Source organism: Schistocerca cancellata, chromosome 9 (genome assembly GCF_023864275.1).
Source record: "Schistocerca cancellata isolate TAMUIC-IGC-003103 chromosome 9, iqSchCanc2.1, whole genome shotgun sequence".
Lineage (NCBI taxonomy): Eukaryota > Metazoa > Arthropoda > Insecta > Orthoptera > Acrididae > Schistocerca > Schistocerca cancellata.
Genome location: NC_064634.1, coordinates 309,484,529 through 309,503,212, shown reverse-complemented (window position 1 = coordinate 309,503,212; position 18,684 = coordinate 309,484,529). Strand labels below are relative to the sequence as shown.

General features: G+C 40.4%; 1 protein-coding gene across 1 annotated transcript in view; it reads right to left on the bottom strand.

Moving 5' to 3' along the window:
* Positions 1-18,684, bottom strand: part of LOC126100767 (cell division control protein 45 homolog) — a 145,424-nt gene that overhangs the window by 10,961 nt on the left and 115,779 nt on the right. Inside the window, exons 12-13 of the mRNA XM_049911387.1 lie at positions 15,307-15,506; positions 1,666-1,742 (exon numbers count right to left, since the gene is read on the bottom strand). Of these exons, the coding sequence (XP_049767344.1) occupies positions 1,666-1,742; positions 15,307-15,506 (277 nt within the window). The remainder of the gene's footprint in view (positions 1-1,665; positions 1,743-15,306; positions 15,507-18,684) is intronic.

Here is an 18,684-nt window from a genome sequence, read left to right as displayed (position 1 = left end):
TTTTAGCGTCTCATTTCCTAAGAAATTCTCTCAACATTGCTTGATTTAATTTGACTACAAGATCAGTACCTAATAATTTCTGAAACTAAGGGTCCTTCTTCAAGAATTGAGGCAAAGTTTTGTTATTTCAATGTCATGTTTGCTACATCACCATTTTCATTCTGTTCAATGCTGCTGGCCAGAATTATTGCAAGAGATGGTGAGAATAGAGAGCAGCAAGCTGGAGTGACGGGGGCGGGGGGTGTGGGGAACCCACAGAGGAACAAAAGCGATAATGGCAATGGATAATCTGTTGCAATGACTAAACAAAGTAAGAAAAATACTGAAGTAATGTACAATGATGAACCACTGTGGAGATTCTAAACTTACTAGAAATGGGCGGGAGGGGGAATGTTCCACAATTTCCACACCCTCCTTTTGTAGTACAATCTGCCCTAAATGGAAATACAAATTTTACTGCCATTCTGTGTTTTGCACATCAAATTTATGATACACCCTTGTGATACCATGTGTCATCAGCCATAATATTATCCCTTAAAAATGTCACACTCTTCAATTCTTCTAACATTCCTATTAGGAAGCACCATTCATGTGCCAGCATATATCTAGCAATGGTGGGTGGTGAAGGGTATGGTTCGAATGCCTCTGAGCACTACAGGACTTAACTTCTGAGGTCATCAGTCCCCTAGAACTTAGAACTACTTGAACCTAACTAACCTAAGGACACCACACACATCCATGCCCAAGGCAGGATTCGAACCTGCGACTGTAGCGGTCTTGCGGTTCCAGATTGTAGCGCCTAAAACCGCACGGGGTGAAGGGTATCTTGTACCATTGTTAGTCACTCCATTTCCAGTTCCACTCACAAATGGAGCCAAGGAAAATAATTGTGTTTTCCTCCTTATGACTCCAAATTTCTCATCTTTATGGTCCACACACTAAATATACATTGGCAGCAGTAGAACTGTTTTGCAGTCAGGCACAAATGCTGGTTCTCTAAATTTTCTTAGTGGCATTTCATGAAAAGAAATTTTGTCTTTCCTCCAGGTGTTCATTTGAGTTCACACCTGCATGTGTCTAGTGGTGTCCCATGAGGAAATGTGAATATGTTTGTTGAAATGTTTGTGAATCATGTATTCCCTTGTCGGATTTGAGCCTAAAAACCACATCCAAGCTGCCTGGCACACCAGCACTCATCATTTATCTGCCAGACAGATTCAATCTGCTACTGAAGTATCTGCCCGAATCCAAGAACTGGGGCCGGCCGAAGTGGCCGTGCGGTTAAAGGCGCTGCAGTCTGGAACCGCAAGACCGCTACGGTCGCAGGTTCGAATCCTGCCTCGGGCATGGATGTTTGTGATGTCCTTAGGTTAGTTAGGTTTAACTAGTTCTAAGTTCTAGGGGACTAATGACCTCAGCAGTTGAGTCCCATAGTGCTCAGAGCCATCAACCAAGAACTGGGGTGCTAATGCGTGGGCAGGCACCATTATATATGATTCACCCACTTAAAATATAAGAAACAGGCACATCACATTCTACATTACCACACCACTGAAAATGCTTGAATAATTACATCAGAGTTCTGTTTAGCTGCTATTTGCAGTATAGAGACAGTTGCTATAAACATGTGAAATGTGTTAGTTATGCATAAGCCTTTTTACTCACTTGATGTGTCAAAGCAATCCATAGTCATTCGAGCCCGTATTTTGATTGCAGCTTGTTCAAATGCCTTCCCAAAGAAGCTACAAAAAATAAAAACAGGCTGCATAAGAGAACTGTGGAAATCATTAAAATGTTAGTTAACTGATTCTGACTATGACTAATAATCAAGAGTTGTGATTCACTATTTTTTAAAATGATGCGTTATATTTATTACAAGTGACACCAAATATCAGACAATAACATTTTAGGCTATAAATTTAATTTTTATCTATTGTGCTACTGGCCAACTTTGTTATCAAGCACCTAGAAAAACATATTAACTTGTATAAATTATTTTAACAACATAATAAATGATGAAGAAATTAGGCATGTAATACCATCTATTATTTACATTTCTTTTTCTTTTTCTTTGATTTACCAATCTTTCGACTGGTCTGATGCGCCCTGCCACGAGTTCCCCTCAAGTGCTAATCTCATCATCTCAGAGTTGCACCCTAAGTCCTCAATTAATTGTTGGAAGTATTTCAATCTCTGTCTTCCCCTTTAGTTTCTACCCTCTACAGCTCCCTCTAGTACTGGAGGTTATTCCCTGATAGCTTAACACATTCTATCACCCTGTCCCTTCTTCTTGTTAGTGTTTTCCATATGCTCCTTTCCCCACCGATTCTGCAGAGAACATTCTTACTCCCTATCTTAACAGTCAACTTAATTGTCAACATTCTTTTGTAGCACAACGTCTCAAATGCTTCAATTATGTTCTGTTCTGGCTTTCCCACTGTCTATGGTCCACTACCATACATTGCTGTGCTCCAAATGTAAATTCTCATAAATTACTTCCTCAAATTAAGGGCAATATTTGATACCAATAGAATTCTCTTGGCCTGTGGTACTCTGCTTTTTATGTCCTCCTTGTTCTGTCCGTCATGGGTTATTTTGATTACAAGGTAGCACGATTCCTTAATTTTGTCTATTTCATGCTCACACAGTTTGATCGTAAGGTTCTCATTAACCTCATTTCTGATGTTTCACATTACTTTTGTCTTTTTCCAGTTTACTCTCAATCCACATTCTGTACTTATTAGAGCGTTCATTTCTTTCAACAAGTCCTGTAATTCTTCAGGATAGCAATGTCATCAATGATTTTACAACTGACATTCTTTCACCTTGAATTTTTATCCCATCTGAAACTTGCCTTTCATTTTGGTCATTGCTTCTTTGAAGTATAGACTGAACACTAAGGTCAAAAGACTGCAACCCTGTCTTACAGCCTCTTTAATCCGAGCACTTTGTTCTAGGTCTACCACTCTTATTGTTCCCTCTTGGTTCTTGCACATATTGTATATTACTGTCTAATCTTTCTCAGAACTTTAAACATCTTGCACAATTTTACACTGTTGAATGCTTTTTCTAGGTCAACATATCCTATGAAGATAGTTTGAATTTTCTTCAGTCTTGATTCCACTATCAACAGCAATGTTCAACTGCCTCTCTGGTGTCTTTCATCTAACAGCTCCTCAATTTTCTTGATGGTATTTTTGTTCTATCATTGTAACTACAAAAAATGCACATCTTTTTCACTAGCCACATTTCACTTTATAGAGGTAAGGCACTGTCAGTGGTCTGCAATTAAATTATGTACATTTTGATTTGCTTTAAGATCAAAAAACAGTTCGTTAACAATAGGCTGATTTCTACTTACGGTGACTTCCACTTGAAAATACCCTCAAGAACTGTAAATCAACTACGGACAATATATCCATACAAATGAAGAATTTAATGATGCTTCTTCAATTTTCTTTTCAATCCTGCTGCGTATGATTCTCGTCAGCACCTTGGACGCATAAGCTGTCAAACTGATTGTGTGAGAGATCTCATGCTTATGTGCCCTTGCTACCTTCAGATCTGTGTGAAAGATATTTTTCTGGAAGTCCGATGGTACACCAACAGTCCCATATATTCTACACACCAAATAAAACAGTCGTTTGAGTATTACTGTCCCCCAATGATTTTAGAAATTCCGACAGAGTGTTATCTTAATGTTAGCACCCTTGCTTTTAATTTCATCAACCATTGTTTTGATTTTTCTATATGCTGAGTCAGTTGTCCAGACAATCATTTATTTTTCGATTTCTTCACATCTTTCTTACAACCATTTCATTTTTTTTAAATGTCTTTCCTTAGGGATTTATACTGCAGTATTCCTGTCTTCCCCAGAAAATTTTTGTTCTTCCTTCTTTCCTAAATCACTTCAAATATTTCATCTGTTATCCAAGGTTTCTTCATAGTTACTTTCCTTATAACTGACAGTCGAATGTCCATGATTGTTCTTTTTAGAGATGTTCATTCCTCTTCAACTGAATTGCCTACTCTCGTATTCCTTACCGTGGCATCCACAACCGTAACGAGCTTTCATTGTATCTCATCATTCATCAGTAACTCAGTATCCCACTTCCTTCCACATTGATTCTTCTGGACAATAATCTTGAACTTCAGTCTCCTCTTCAACATTACTAAACTGTGATCTGAGTGTAGATCTAGACCTAGGTATGCCTTACAATCCAATACCTGATTTTCAAATCTCTGTCTGACCATGATGTAGTCCAGCTGGAATCTTCCCACACCTCCGGGTCTTTTCCAAGTATACCTCTTCCTGTTATACTGGAACAGAGGATTTGCTATTACCACCGGTAATTTACTGCAATACTCAACTAGTCTCTCCTTTTTCATTCCTTTTGCCACGATCATATCCCCTCATAGCCCTCTGTTTTATTCCTCTCTTACAACTGTGTTCCATCTCCCATGATTATTAGGTTTTCATCTCCTTTTACATACTGAATTATGAGTTTAATATTCTTTATCTCTCCGACTTCTGTTTGAGATGGTGGCATTTATACCTGATCTATCGTTGTTGATGTTTTTATGTAGAATCTGATGAGAACAATCTTATCACTGAACTGTTCACAACAGCTTACTATCTACCCTAGTTTCCTAATCATAATGAATTCTGCTTCCATTATACTATTTTCTGCTGCTGTTGATATTCCTTACTTTTGTCTGGCCAGAAATCAACATCATCTTTTCATTTCATTTCACTGACCACTACTACATCTAGACCGAGCCTTTGCATTTTCCTTTTCATATTTTCTACCTTTCCTACTAAGTTCGACTCATAAAATGTTATTCCATTTTTCATTATTCCATCTTTTTCGCATGGTCACCGCCCCCTTGACAGTCATCTCCTGGAGATCTGAACAGGGGCTAATTCAGAATCTTTTGCCAATGGCGAAATCATCATGATACTTTTTTAATTTCAGGCCACACGTCTTCTGGAAACACATTATGTGTCTTAAATGCAGTAGTTTCCACTGCCATATGCATCCTCATGCTGTTGATCATAGCTGATTCTTACGCCTTTTCGGGGCACTTTTCCACCCCAAGGGCAAGACAGTGGCCTGAACTTCCATCTGCTCACTTGCCCTCTTTGCTCTTTGACAAGATCATTGGTGGAATGAGGTGACTTCTTATACTAAAAGTCTTTGGCCACCATCGGTGATGATCTGTATTCATAATTTACACAGGACCCAAGATGATTTTATTGCTAGTCAAAGAAGCTACACCTAGACCATGATAACTACTATTTAAATATATAGTAATATTAGGCACCGATGTTGCATGAGAAGTAATATGCAAATCTTGTCAGTCCACGTTTGGAGCCACATATCAATGTGAGTATGTTCTGTATATAACAGAGGGAAACATTCCACGTGGGAAAAATATATCCAAAAATAAAGATGATGTGACCTACCAAACGAAAGCGCCGGCATGTCGATAGACACACAAACAAACACAAACATACACACAAAAGTCAAGCTTTCGCAACCAACGGTTGCTTCGTCAGGAAAGAGGGAAGGAGAGGGAAAGATGAAAGGATGTGGGTTTTAAGGGAGAGGGTAAGGAGTCAGTCCAATCCCGGGAGCGGAAAGACTTACTTAGGGGGAAAAAAGGACAGGTATACACACGCGCGCGCGCACACACACACACACACACACACACACACACACACACACACAAGCAGACATTTGTAAAGGCAAAGAGTTTGGGCAGAGATGTCAGTCGAGGCGGAAGTACAGAGGCAAAGATGTTGTTGAATGACAGGTGAGGTATGAGCGGCAGCAACTTGAAATTAGTGGAGGTTGAGGCCTGGTGAGTAACGAGAAGAGAGGATATACTGAAAATCAAGTTCCCATCTGCGGAGTTCTACACCCATGCCACTTTCCTTGACGTTGACCTGCATCTGTCCAATGGCCAGCTTCACACGTCTGTTCACACCAAACCCACCAACAAGCAACAGTACCTCCATTATGACAGCTGCCACCCATTCCACATCAAACGGTCCCTTCCCTACAGCCTAGATCCTCGTGGCAAACTAATCTGCTCCAGTCCGGAATCCCTGAACCATTACACCAACAACCTGAAAACAGCTTTTGCATCCCGCAACTACCCTCCCGACCTGGTACAGAAGCAAATTACCAGAGCCACTTCCTCATCCCCTCAAACCCAGAACCTCCCACAGAAGAACCACAAAAGTGCCCCACTTGTGACAGGATACTTTCCGGGACTGGATCAGACTCTGAATGTGGCTCTCCAGCAGGGATAAGACTTCCTCAAATCCTGCCCTGAAATGAGATCCATCCTTCATGAAAACCTCCCCACTCCACCAAGAGTGTCTTTCCACCATCCACCTAACCTTCGTAACCTCTTGGTTCACCCCTATGAAATCCCCAACCCACCTTCCCTACCCTCTGGCTCTTACCCTTGTAACTGACCCCGGTGTAAAACCTGTCCCATGCACCCTCCCACCACCACCTACTCCAGTCCTGTAACCCGGAAGGTGTACACGAACAAAGGCAGAGCCACGTATGAAAGCACCCACGTGATTTACCAACTGACCTGCCTACACTGTGAAGCTTTCTATGTGGGAATGACCAGCAACAAACTGTCCATTCGCATGAATGGACACAGGCAGACAGTGTTTGTTGGTAATGAGGATCACCCTGTGGCTAAACATGCCTTGGTGCACGGCCAGCACATCTTGGCACAGTGTTACATCGTCCAGGTTATCTGGATGCTTCCCACTAACACCAACCTGTCAGAACTCCGGAGATGGGAATTTGCCCTTCAGTATATCCTCTCTTCTCGTTACCCACCAGGCCTCAACCTCCGCTAATTTCAAGTTGCTGCCGCTCATACCTCACCTGTCATTCAACAACATCTTTGCCTCTGTACTTCCGCCTCGATTGACATCTCTGCCCAAACTCTTTGCCTTTACAAATGTTTGCTTGTGTCTGTGTATGTGCGGATGGATGTGTGTGTGTGTGCGGGTGTATACCTGTCCTTTTTTCCTCCTAAGGTAAGTCTTTCCTCTCCCGGGAATGGACTGACTCCTTACCCTCTCCCTTAAAACCCACATCCTTTCGTCCTTCCCTCTTTGCTGACGAAGCAACCGTTGGTTGCGACAGCTTGAATTTTGTGTGTATGTTTGTGTTTGTTTGTTTGTCTATCGACATGCCGGTGCTTTCGTTTGGTAGGTCACATCATCTTTATTTTTGAGTATGTTCTGTATTGAATAAGACAGAAACAGAAAGTAAAATATGTGTAAGATCCACATGTAGCATAACTTGAGGATGAAGTCAATGTCCATGTGCTACGTCATAATGTTATGTGTGAACTTCAAGTAATACACTGATTATATTGACTTACAGACTGAAGCCATAATTAGCTGTCTTCACTTGTGTCAAACAAATACTCAAAGTTAATACACTAGTATCGAAAAGTTAAGCATAATCGCGAAAGCATGAAAATGAAAAGGGGAAACGTGAGGAATCACCCACCATACTGCACATGCTTACCTACTAACCCTATTTGTTAACTCAGTGTAGGAAAGAAGAACTCTGTGGTATGAATACTTTCATAACAGAGAGTTAACCTAAACAGTGCACGAGACAATTTAATGTCTCAGTCTTGTTTGTCTGTTCATAGTGAGCAGAGTTGGTGAATCTGACAGTGTAATGCCACAAAAATGTATTTGGACCCTGTTTAGCAGGGGAGAATACACTCTGTCACCAGGAAGTAGGGCAGACACTGACCACTACTCGGTACCCTTGGATGTACTATGAAGTGTCACTGTTTTGCGATTCAGGAGATGTTGTTCATAGGCCAATAAAAAGTCAACACGAATAATCACAGCACAACAGGACCAATATCTGGCCATAACGGCCTAATGAAATTGCAGTACACCTGCAAAACAACTGGCTGCAGAGCTTGCAGCTGCCTCAGCAGTTGGTGTTTTTCTGACAAACTGTGTAACGGAGACTCAGAACAGCAGAGCTGTTTGATAAACATCCTGCTGTATGCATCCTGATCACTCCAGCACAGGGACAGGCCCATGTATTGAGGAGTTGGCAAGATCAAAATCAGATCATGGATGAACGAAGGAATATGTTCTTCACAGATGAAACCCGCTTCAGTTTGTAAAATGATTCTCACTCCACATTACACTGCAGAGAACCTGGTAGCCTATACAACCACAGGAACATCAAAGAAAGTGACCGGTTGGGTGGTGATGCGTCATGGTATGGAGAGGCATCATCCTGATTGGTCGTATGGAGCTGCACATCTTCGTCGGTGGTGAACAACATAGAGCCATAAGGTAATAACATAAATGTTGATTCAGTTATTTACATTCATAAATTATTCAATCCTGTTTGATACAAAGCACAGTAACACAGATGTATGGCTCTACATGTGGACTGAAATTGATCTGCACATCAACTTCGTGCAACATGGTGCATTACTGCCTGCAGGTACCTTATGTCAAATTTGTAACTTTTCATTTATGAGGTTTTAATGATTCAAAATGTCATACAAGTTAAGCATTTCACTATTCAACAGTTAGTATAAATTGGCCAATAGTACAACAAATAAAAGCAAATTTACAGCCCAAAAATGACATTGTTTTCTTTCATGAAATACATCATCAAGGCTGTCAATTCATACACAAACACGATCTCAATGTTACATCCAAACCACGATAAAAATGCTTTCTATGACACTGATACATTTGTCTGTGCCACAATGTACACTTCAACAACTGAAGATCAAATGTCTCGGAGACCACAAAATATTAACATATTTAAAATGGCTAGTATTAAATAAATACTAGAGACAAAGTCTCATTTCATCAGCCTATGTAAACTGAATAACTTCTGAATTGTAATGCAAATATGAGCGTGATTCAATAATTATACAAACAAATAGCTGAACAGCAAAAGTGGTGGTTTATTATTATATATCGATGCAATTTTCTTTTTATTCAAGCATCCCCCCCCCCCCCCCCCCCCCGCACATTTTCTATTAACTAATCCTGTTTTCTTAGCCTTTCAGCACAGAATTCTTTACATTTATCTCAAAGAAAATTTCATATTTTCTCTTTCATTACCTTTTCATTGCTGTTGAGGTTGATGTGATGCAAAGCTCCTTTCATCAGACCAAACAAATAAAAATCCATAGAGAGAAAAGGTGAGGAGCGCAATAAGGATGAGGTACGAGCCCCCAGTCAACCTTGTCCATAGCTGCTGGCATTAATGTACCACACGAGAACGAGCATTGGATTCAAGCATCAGCTTGCTTTTCCTCTTTAGTGCAGGCTTGACTTTGTTCTCAACCAAGACCAAGTATTTTCCTGCCATGGTAAATGAGGAACTACAAATCTTAATCTACCTTCTTACATATCTCTCACCATTTTCTATGTACTTGTAATAGCATGGCATAAATTTTTGGATGCTTTTCTCACAGAATGTTGCTCCCTGTGTTGTCGAGCACACTGTAACATGTTCTTTGAAACCATTATTATTGTTGAATTTTTGACCACAAAGAACGTTTCCAGGTGCAAAAAAGATGGAAATCATTTGGAGCAAGAGTGGTATGAAGGTCAGTCCAATTGGTTCCAGTACTTCAGTATGAGTTGTTATGATTTGTTTGCCATGTCATGAATGAAAACAATACCATTAGTGGGCTCTCAGTGGACCAGGTGAATCTGATGGAACCAAAGGAGTTGAGGTTGGAGAGGAAATTCTGGAGTTCTTCCTCACTGTGAGTCCAGATCATGAAGATGTCATCAATAAATCTGTACCAAACTTTGGGTTGGCAGGCCTGGGTAACCAAGAAGGCTTCCTCTAAGCAACCGATGAATAGGTTGGCGTACGAGGGGGCCATCCTGGTACCCATGGCTGTTCCCTTTAATTGTTGGTATGTCTGGCCTTCAAAAGTGAAGAAGTTGTGGGTCAGGATGAAGCTGGCTAAGGTAATGAGGAAAGAGGTTTTAGGTAGGGTGGCAGGTGATCGGCGTGAAAGGAAGTGCACCATCGCAGTGAGGCCCTGGACGTGCAGGATATTTGTGTATAAGCGATGGAGCACTTCCTTTCACGCCGATCACCTGCCACCCTACCTAAAACCTCTTTCCTCATTACCTTAGCCAGCTTCATCCTGACCCACAACTTCTTCACTTTTGAAGACCACACATACCAACAATTAAAGGGAACAGCCATGGGTACCAGGATGGCCCCTTCGTACGCCAACCTATTCATGGGTCGCTTAGAGGAAGCCTTCTTGGTTACCCAGGCCTGCCAACCCAAAGTTTGGTACAGATTTATTGATGACGTCTTCATGATCTGGACTCACAGTGAAGAAGAACTCCAGAATTTCCTCTCCGACCTCAACTCCTTTGGTTCCATCAGATTCACCTGGCCCTACTCCAAATCCCATGCCACTTTCCTTGATGTTGACCTCCATCTGTCCAATGGCCAGCTTCATATGTCTGTCCACATCAAACCCACCAACAAGCAACAGTACCTCCATTATGACAGCTGCCACCCATTCCACATCAAACGGTCCCTTCCCTACAGCCTAGGTCTTCGTGGCAAACGAATCTGTTCCAGTCCGGAATCCCTGAACCATTACACCAACAACCTGAAAACAGCTTTCGCATCCCACAACTACCCTCCTGGACCTGGTACAAAAGCAAATAACCAGAGCCACTTCCTCATTCTCTCAAACCCAGAACCTCCCACAGAAGAACCACGAAAGTGCCCCACTTGTGACAGGATACTTTCCGGGACTGGATCAGACTTTGAATGTGGCTCTCTAGCAGGGATACGACTTCCTCAAATCCTGCCCTGAAATGAGATCCATCCTTCATGAAATCCTCCCCACTTCGTAACCTCTTAGTTCATCCCTATGAAATCCCCAGACCACCTTCCCTACCCTCTGGCTCCTACCCTTGTAACCGTCCCCGGTGTAAAACCTGTCCCATGCACCCTCCCACCACCACCTACTCCAGTCCTGTAACCCGGAAGGTGTACACGAACAAAGGCAGAGCCATGTGTGAAAGCACCCACGTGATCTACCAACTGACCTGCCTACACTGTGACGCATTCTATGCGGGAATGACCAGCAACAAACTGTCCATTCACATGAATGGACACAGGCAGACAGTGTTTGTTGGTAATGGGGATCACCCTGTGGCTAAACATGCATTGGTGCACGGCCAGCACATCTTGGCACAGTGTTACACCGTCCGGGTTATCTGGATACTTCCCACTAACACCAACCTATCCGAACTCCGGAGATGGGAACTTGCTCTTCAATATATCCTCTCTTCCCGTTATCCACCAGGCCTCAATCTCCGCTAATTTCAAGTTGCCGCCACTCATACCTCACCTGTCATTCAACAACATCTTTGCCTCTGCACTTCCGCCTCGCCTGACATCTCTGCCCAAACTCTTTGCCTCTGTATATGTCTGCTTGTGCCTGTATATGTGTGGATGGATATGTGTGTGTGTGTGTGTGTGTGTGTGTGTGTGTGTGTGTGTGTGTGTGTGTGTGCGCGAGTGTATACCCGTCCTTTTTTCCCCCTAAGGTAAGTCTTTCCGCTCCCGGGATTGGACTGACTCCTTACCCTCTCCCTTAAAACCCAAATCCTTTCGTCTTTCCCTCTCCTTCCCTCTTTCCTGACGAGGCAACCATTGGTTGCGAAAGCTAGAATTTTGTGTGTATGTTTGTGTTGGTTTGTGTGTCTATCGACGTGCCAGCACTTTCGTTTGGTAAGTCAAATCATCTTTGTTTTTAGATATATTTTTTCCCACGTGGAATGTTTCCTTCTATTATATATATATATATATATATATATATATATATATATATATATATATATATATATATATATATATATATATATACAGGCACAAGCAGACATATACAGAGGCAAAGAGTTTGGGCAGAGATGTCAGTCGAGGCAGAAGTGCAGAGGCAAAGATGTTGTTGAATGACAGGTGTGGATGGATATGTGTGTGTGTGCGAGTGTATACCCGTCCTTTTTTCCCCATAAGGTAAGTCTTTCCGCTCCCGGGACAGGAATGACTCCTTACCCTCTCCCTTAAAACCCACATCCTTTCGTCTTTCCCTCTCCTTCCCTCTTTCCTGATGAGGCAACAGTTTGTTGCGAAAGCTTGAATTTTGTGTGTATGTTTGTGTTCGTTTGTGTGTCTGTCGACCTGCCAGCACTTTCATTTGGTAAGTCACATCATCTTTGTTTTTAGGTATATTTTTCCTTCATGGAATGTTTCCTTCTATTATAACTATATATATATATATATATATATATATAAAAAGAAAGATGATGAGACTTACCCAACAAAAGCGCTGGCAGGTCGATAGACACACAAATAAACACAAACATACACACAAAACTCTAGCTTTCGCAACCAACGGTTGCCTCGTCAGGAAAGAGGGAAGGAGAAGGAAAGACAAAAGGATATGGGTTTTAAGGGAGAGGGTAAGGAGTCATTCCAATCCCGGGAGCGGAAAGACTTACCTTAGGGGGAAAAAAGGACAGGTATACACTCGCACACACACACATATCCATCCATACATACAAGACACAAGCAGACATTTGTAAAGGCAAAGAGTTTGAGCAGAGATGTCAGTCGGGACGGAAGTATAGAGGCAAAGATGATGTTGAAAGACAGGTGAGGTATGAGCGGCGGCAGATTGAAATTAGGAATTGCGGAGATTGAGGCCTGGCGGATAGCGAGAAGAGAGGATATGCTGAAGGGCAAGTTCCCATCTCCGGAGTTCTGACAGGCTGGTGTTAGTGGGAAGTATCCAGATAACCCGGACGGTGTAACACTGTGCCAAGATGTGCTGGTCGTGCACCAAGGCATGTTTAGCCACAGGGTGATCCTCATATATATATATATATAAATAAAGTATCTTTTTATAGAAAAATTTAGAGTATCTAAATTATTTTGTACTGGGATACATCTTCACTGGACACTCAGTTTTCAAGTTATTCAAGAGGAACGCATTTGAAAGCCACTTATGTATGTTGTTCTTGAACTCAAAACCCATAGCTTCCATTGAAGGCATATACCAGTACAAAATTTAACTACATTAAATTCCCTACAAATAAGTCCTGTTCAGTTTTTCTGTAGGACTAACAGTCTGCACATAGGAAGTGTTTTTTGAATGCATTGCATGTTGCAAACAACCTGTAGATAGGGGCAGCTGAATCATCCTGTATATTCCGCAAGACAGTGTACGGTGCATGGCAGACCATACTTTGTACCACTATTGGTCACTTCCTTTCCTGTTCCACTTGCAAACAGAATGGGAACAAATGACTTGACATTAGACAACTTCTAACCCTAGTGTCATCCTCAGTCATTATCTTGGTTTGAAAATCACCGCTATCTTTATTGTAATGTGTCAAAACACCAAAGGCATTGCCCAGATGCTGTTTTTTGTGAGTTTTTGGAACCCAATGAGCACACAGTTTTCAAAAATTCTGTTTTTCGGGAACAATTTCAAGAAAAAGCAATCCTCAAATTTATGGTTAGGTTTTAGAACAATCAAATTCTGTAAATTTAAGGCTTTCCTCTACAAATTCTTAATGGCATGAACCAGTTCTTCATTAACCAAATATAGGTGTCCACTTCATCTGTTATCATGCACTCGATCAACTTCATCACCACCACCGAAGCACTCACAGCATTTTCTCCTTAAAGCTCACCAATCTGCCAATGAATGCCAACTGGTTTAGTATTCTTCACATTGAGAAAATGGATTACAGGTCTAATCTCACGAGTGATGGGAGTTTCAATCAACTTTGCCATTCTAAACAAGCACTATACAGTATAAAAACATGCAGGAAACTCAATATGGAGTTATCTCCTGCTCCACGTCTCAAAGTATCTATTGCACATATACTGAACTGCAATTGCAGCACTGCTGCTGACAGAAATACAAATGGAAGTTAACTGTTAGATTTACTTCGTCCATTTGTCTGTTTAATTATTGAATAACCCTTGTACTCTATTTTTAAAGGCCCCACACATTGACTGCTACTCAATATAATATATAAAGAGTAGCCTAAACCTTTAATACCAAAATTATACAAATAGTAAACAACCTTAAACTGAGAAATTGTAGATAAGAAATCTGTGATCATTGAAATATGGAACTCCATTATAAACTGAAAAGGAAATATATGGTGGAGAATCTGAGAGAGAGTGTCACCACTTTACGCACGCATTCAGTTTGACAGTCGTAATTTTGAGCAGTTGCTATACTCTGTTCATCATAAGAATAAAGCTGCTGTAAACAAACACAAATGTGATGATTGGTCCGAAACCTTAGCACATGTGCACTGGTAGTGTTAAGCTCTTGGAAGTAGGTCCTACTTACGTATTAGATATATTATTACTAAGTTATGTTAAATGAAACTTTAAGATATTTTAAATGTATTAACAGCCATCAATGTTTTTCTTGATCACATTTCAGCCACATGTGAGGCAAATAATCGATGTATCCAATATTGTGCAAATGAATGGAATCATTAATATGGTTGGATAACCGGAAACACATCTATTACTAGTCACACTATAAATGCTGAAGAACAAGCAGCTCAGTGCTTAAATCGGAAACACAAAGACAAAAAACGTAATTGTTTATAATAATGTACTACAGAAAATTGGCTAAATACATTAATAAAGTGCAATTCTCTGCAAGTAATAGAGAATGAAGTTTAATAATGTATTACGTACATTCTCTGTAAAATAATAATAATGATAATAATACACCAATGGATGTGCTTTAAAGCTCAAGCAAAGACAGAGCAGAAATAGTGTGATTCACAGCAGGCCAAAACAAAGCACTAACAAGCAGCTCACTCAACAAAAGTAAAAGCAATATTCTCACATAAGAAACATGTCACATTTTCATGATTAATTCAATAAATATACAAAAGCAGTTATCAGACACTACATTTGAAAGTTTTTATTTCAAACTTACTAGAACATATGAAAGAGAATCACTTATTTCCAATAGCTGTAATCCTTACAGACTAAATGTGAGGAACACAGAAATTTTCGTGCTGTAAATAAAGTCTCCTTTTCTCAATAAGTCTGCCAAGTCTGAACTAGGACATTTCTTAATAATGTGAATGCTTAAACTTTGTGTGCATTGTCATTCCACACAAGTTTATTCAGGAAAACATGCACAACTGAAATATTTAAATTTTATACTTACTTCTTAGGTGAATCCTCTGAAACCGGAGGAACACCAACAACAAGACATGTCCCTTCTGACGGATCAAGAGGGGCTGAGGCAACCATGGGTAGGCCATGAGCTTTCTTGTTGCGGGAAACAGCTACATAAGCCTGCAGTGCAAACTGTGCTAGCAATGCAAGACTGTGAGGACGAGAAAACATCTTCACATCTATAGAGCCCTGTGGTAACACATGAAACATTACTTGCAAAACATATAACACACTAACTGAAACGCACTGACACTGAAGACAAATCAAATAAACACAAGACACAGAAAATAAATAAACCAGCAAAAATACATTTCAAAAAGTAAAAATTCATGTCGGCACTGACAGGCATACCTATGCAGTGACTCCCACTATATGCACTCCACGGTACAGTAATGTAGAGTGTACGACAAGTCTATGGTTCCATGCTGCATTGTGCTTGTTCTTTGTTTTTGATTATGTAGTTACTCCTTGTTTTGTCTCATTGATACTGAACATAATGCAAATTTCATACTTCTGTGTAATTATTTTACATGGGGAAATAAATCTTTTCATGATGTGATCATGCATAACAGTCTTTCCGCACCGGCTTCAACATTTCATGCCACATCAAAACTAAGACTGTTTCTTATGCATAAGCTGCATTGATTTTTTTGTTCAGCACAAAGATAAATTCCTCACCAATGCCTACCAAGCCAGCCTCAAGTAATGGAGTTATCAGCAGGATTACAATCAAATCACCCCCTTTCTGGCAGCATAACCCCTTCCCGGTTCATGTAATTAGAGTGCCAATTCATCTTAGCACAGATAGATAAAACGAAATACAGCTAAACGTTAGCTGCGATAACAGAATATCGTACGCCTCTGGGAACCAAACAATATGCTGCTATCACGGAAGCATTGATTACGTGACCACAACAGTCTGAAGTTAAATAAAGTGGAACTTTGATTTCACAGTCTCCAATTTTATGTTTTTCAAAATTCTACACCATCAATTCGTAGCCCCTGTGAAAAACCCATAAGATCAATGTTGAACATTCCCTGATTTTACATTTCTTCCTAGTAGGGTTTACCTTGATTCTAAGTTTTAACTTGACGTCTTGCTTGACTTCATCCCATTTCTTCCTATTGACATTTGATGTGACTGAACGAGTTATAAGTTGCACAACAGACAGATTATTCACACCATGGATGGTGGCAGAGTTATGGGAATATGTTAGATCGTTCTGCAGAGGACAGATATAAGAGAGGAAATGCTGACATAATCGATGTTCAGTGTTGCCAACACAACTTGCAAAATTTAGTTTCACCGCGCAATTATGATACAACTACTGCTAGGTTGCAGCGGTAATGGAAAAAAAAGACAGTGAAAGCGAAATGTTCTGGACCAGGCCGATATGTGATGAAACGGACCAGCCACAACCTTTCCTTGTGCCACTTATAACTCTGTCTCATCTTTTTTAGTATTTCCAGTGTACTGTATTCAGCAACAATATCAATCATCAACTTTTTACATTCAAATACTGAGACTCAAAGAATACGCTGTGTCATAATCGAGGATATGTCGCCCATTTCTGGCTAGTGAACTTTTATTGGCTGGCATCTTGTTAAGTCACCCAATAGCCAGACCAGCAACCACTCCACACTTACATATGTAAAATGAGCTCACCTACTGGATGTGTGGAAAGAGTGAGTGGCCCTTCAGTGACAGGAGTGCTGGTAGGGGTGAATGCATTTTGTGAAGAGCTGAAAATAAACTTTTCGTGCAACTGATATGCTTAGACAGAGGTGTCACACGGAAATAGAACAAGGGTTTTGCGACAGCACATTTTAAAGATTTTTTTGTTCAAATCCGGCTCGATACAGTTTGAACAATTACATGCACCTCATGTATACATTTTGCGCTACACAATGGAAATTGTAAAGATTGGTAGCAGTGATAGAGGTCATGAAGCAAAACTGTAGCACCTGAGCTTTGTTTCAAATTTACGTTTTACATAGTGTTCAGAAATTCACTGAGCCGACTTCTAATAATCCTGTAACGTCAATTCAAGAATCAAACTCATTTTTTCACATCTCTGTTTCTCTCATCAAACCTAAAATAACATTTAAATGGTGGTGAGCATATGAAGTGCAGCTGATAAGAAAAGCACCAAACAATAACAGCAATGGAGACAAAGTACATCATTAAGCAGATGTCCGCATTTATGCCTATGGCTTAACCACTTAGCTTTTGGGATGTTTTTGGTTTATTCAACACATTAATCAATTTTTGATTTTTTCTGGGTGAGCACAAAGGAAGATCTGTCAAAAATGTGAGTTTTGAACGTATAATTTGTGGAATACCATGCTGGAAAATAGCTCAATTGCCTTGTACCCAGATGCCTTCTTCAATTTTGTGACGATTTTCTACTTGTTGTTACAAATCTGTGATATTTTAAAAACTGATGAAATTCATCACCACAAATTACCATATATATTGCATTCTACATTTAATTTCCTTCATTTAGATTTATTCAAAGTACTGGAGAGGACTGCGATTTTGAATCATATACGCCAATTACATGTGTTTTAGGTAATACTTTGAAGGGTTTTAATGTTTTCCTCAATTCTGCATTTTTTGCAACTTCGCGGTTTTTAAATCTGGACTGCACAAAAATGTAAAACAAAGGTTTCACTGTATCTGGAAAAGCTTCAACAAACAGCCGAATTAGGTAACAGAGCTCCATCACAACTGCTTTGTCGTCTGCATACTCTTGCAAGTAATACTGTCAGTGATGATGTGTTACACAATATATGGCTATCCCAACTACCAGAAGATTTTAACAGAATGTCCTGGAGATTTGAATGCATAGCACAAACAGCTGATCGTGATAATGGTTAATGCACAAGATAACTCAACCTCAGAGACTTTGTTGTCACTACTGTCTCAACTAGCTAAGCTTACAGTACAAGTGAACATTCTACAAAAAGCACAGAAAAGGCAATGCACAAGTTCATGATCAAGAAGTTGAATTCTTTCACCAGTGGCACACAACATATTTTGTGCCACAGAAAATTTGGCGAGGATATATGGAAGAGTACATCACTGTGTAAAGCAAATTGTGATGCATACAGTAGCAGCTACAACCATATCCACCTGGCAACACATGTTGTTTGTTTATTATGGACCAGAACTCAAAAGTGCAGTACCTGATAGACACCAGAGCAGAAATACCAGAGCATTCTGCAATAAAGTTACCATGTTGCAGCCATGACGATGGTTGACTGTATGCTGCACATGATACAAAGATTATGACATATGGACACGTCACTTTACTACTCAACCTTGGACTCTGGCGTACCTTTGAGTGGCAGTATGATCACAGCA